The sequence below is a fragment of the Nansenia antarctica genome, assembly GCF_963989245.1.
Source record: "Nansenia antarctica genome assembly, chromosome: 7".
Taxonomy (NCBI): Eukaryota; Metazoa; Chordata; class Actinopteri; order Argentiniformes; family Microstomatidae; genus Nansenia; species Nansenia antarctica.
The window spans coordinates 5,267,906-5,270,405 of NC_137677.1; the positions used below are offsets into that span (position 1 = coordinate 5,267,906).

Consider the following 2,500-nt stretch of genomic DNA (forward strand, 5'->3'; position numbering starts at 1 on the left):
TGAATGTGTGTGTGTGAATGGGTGAATGAGAGGCTGTTGTAAAGCGCTTTGGAGCAGCAAAAAATGTGCTATATAAGTGCAGTCCATTTACCATTTACCCGTCTCCCCCCACCCCCCCCCACCTCTGCCCCCTCCTCTCCCCCCCAGGCCCGGGCCAGGCAGACACAATGGTCAACATGAGGAAGGTGACCCACCAGACGGTCAGAGAGGAGATGTCCAACACGGTCCTGCTGCCCTGCGTCTTCACCCTGCGGCCCGCCGCCGCCTCCCACGAGCCGCCCCGCATCAAGTGGACCAAGGTCTGGGGCCCGCGGGGCTCCGACGGCCTGCAGAAGGAACAGTCCGTCCTGGTCGCCAAGGACAACGTGGTGAAGGTGAGGGCGGTTGAGAGAGAAAAGACAGAAATGTGCAGACGTTTACTATTCGGTTGTTAAGTCTGACGTCAAACGTGACGTTTAGCAATTTCCGGGTCCAAATCAGAACTTCCCCGCACCAGAGTACCAGTGTACCAAAGCACCAGAGTACCAGTGTACTAAAGCGGTAGAATGACAGTTCAGTCGTTTTTTAGACTCGGATCTATTCATACAACAAGGGACACAGCACTTTCCCTTTTTCCCCATATTGTCAGCGTCTTTGAGCCTCGGAAAAGCGCTATACAAATATAATGAATTATTATTATTACTGAGGCATTTCGAAGAGAGCGCCTCAGCCAACGTTGGACCCGGAAACACGCCACGACTTAACAACCGAATAGCTACTTTTCTTTCATTCCTAATGATTGGATGTGAGAGAAGAAGAATCTCTCTTTATCTCTCTTTATCTCACACCCTTGTTTCTTCACGCTTCCTCTCTTCCTCTCTTCCTCTCTTCCTCTCTTCCTCTCTTCCTCTCATCCTCTCTTCCTCTCTTCCTCTCTTCCTCTCATCCTCTCTTCCTCTCTTCCTCTCTTCCTCTATTCCTCTCTTCCTCTCTTCCTCTCTTCCTCTCTTCCTCTCTTCCTCTCTTCCTCTCTTCCTCTCATCATCTCTCCCTCTCTCCCTCTCTTCCTCTATTCCTCTCTTCCTCTCTTCCTCTCATCATCTCTCCCTCTCTCCCTCTCTTCCTCTCTTCCTCTCTTCCTCCCTCTCATCCTCTCTTCCTCTCTTCCTCTCATCATCTCTCCCTCTCTCCCTCTCTTCCTCTATTCCTCTCTTCCTCTCTTCCTCTCTTCCTCTCTTCCTCTCTTCCTCTCATCCTCTCTTCCTCTCTTCCTCTCTTCCTCTCTTCCTCTCTCCCTCTCTTCCTCTCTTCCTCTCTTCCTCTCTCCCTCTCTTCCTCTCTTCCTCTCTTCCTCTCTTCCTCTCTCCCTCTCTTCCTTTCTCCCTCTCTTCCTCTCTTCCTCTCTTCCTCTCTTCCTCTCTCTCCCTCTCTTCCTCTCTCCCTCTCTTCCTCTCTTCCTCTCTTCCTCTCGTCCCGTAGGTGAAGAAGGCCTTCCAGGGGCGTGTCACCCTGCCCGGTTACCAGGACAACCGCTACAACGCCAGCCTGGCGCTCAGCGGGCTGCGCTCCAGCGACTCTGGGATGTACCGCTGTGAGGTGGTGGTGGGCATCAACGACGAGCAGGACACGGTGCCCCTGGACGTCACAGGTAAACCGTGACGTTAGAATTATAAGGTTCTATCTCCATTTTTGGTAAAAATTTAGTTTTTTACATAATCTGATCCATTAGGTGTTTATTAATGCCTGTGTGGTGTTATTTTTAAAATGTTGATATTTTTTAGTTAGTAATTCACAAAATACAAAGGTTCCATCTCACAAAACATAATGTAATGTAAAAACTTTGACGCTCAATATCTCTGAACTACCCTAAACGGAGATAGAACCTTATAATTCTAAGCTCACGAAGCTTCAAACGTTCAGAACTTTATCGGTCATTTCTTTCGGTTAAAAAAGGGGAATTTAGCTTTGGCTGTCAGGGTTTGAATTACTGAACACATTGACTCTTGGCAGAACAAATGCAGAGGATGTTTTAGAGGGGGTCGCATATCGATGGTTAAATCCTTCTGTAGGTTCTGTTTTTAGTCATGAAATTTGACCTTTGAGTTTAGTCATTTCAAACCCTGTTTTGGCTTACAAGAACGCAGACTCACGACAGCGATACAAGAACGGACGTCACACACACACTGCTCTAGCCTGGGACCTCTGGAGAAGCCCAGTAGAACTATGACCCGACCTGTCCTCTGGTAACACATGACACCATGTGTAGTTTATCCTATTAGTGTAGAAAAGGCGGTGACATTTCTGGGTGCTTCTCACTTTAAGACTCACGTTCTCTGTTTATTGGAAATGACGTATGTACCCTGCTAGCTTTGTGTTGTGTGTGAAAAAGAGTGAGAATTCTCATGTTCGCCGTGCATCGAATTATAATTGGAATTCGTCAAAGTCATCTTGCGAATGTCTGATTCGGAGACCAGATTGGAGCCAACTGGAGCGTACAAGAGAGATCACTGACCTGCTGGCC

General features: G+C 48.3%; 1 protein-coding gene across 1 annotated transcript in view; it reads left to right on the top strand.

Annotated features, from left to right (window-relative positions):
* ncanb (neurocan b) overlaps positions 1-2,500 on the top strand; it is a gene marked incomplete at both ends in the record, with an annotated part of 103,584 nt that overhangs the window by 12,915 nt on the left and 88,169 nt on the right. The window contains 2 exons of the mRNA XM_080536024.1: positions 148-374; positions 1,459-1,627. Coding sequence (XP_080392150.1) covers positions 148-374; positions 1,459-1,627 — 396 coding nt within the window. The remainder of the gene's footprint in view (positions 1-147; positions 375-1,458; positions 1,628-2,500) is intronic.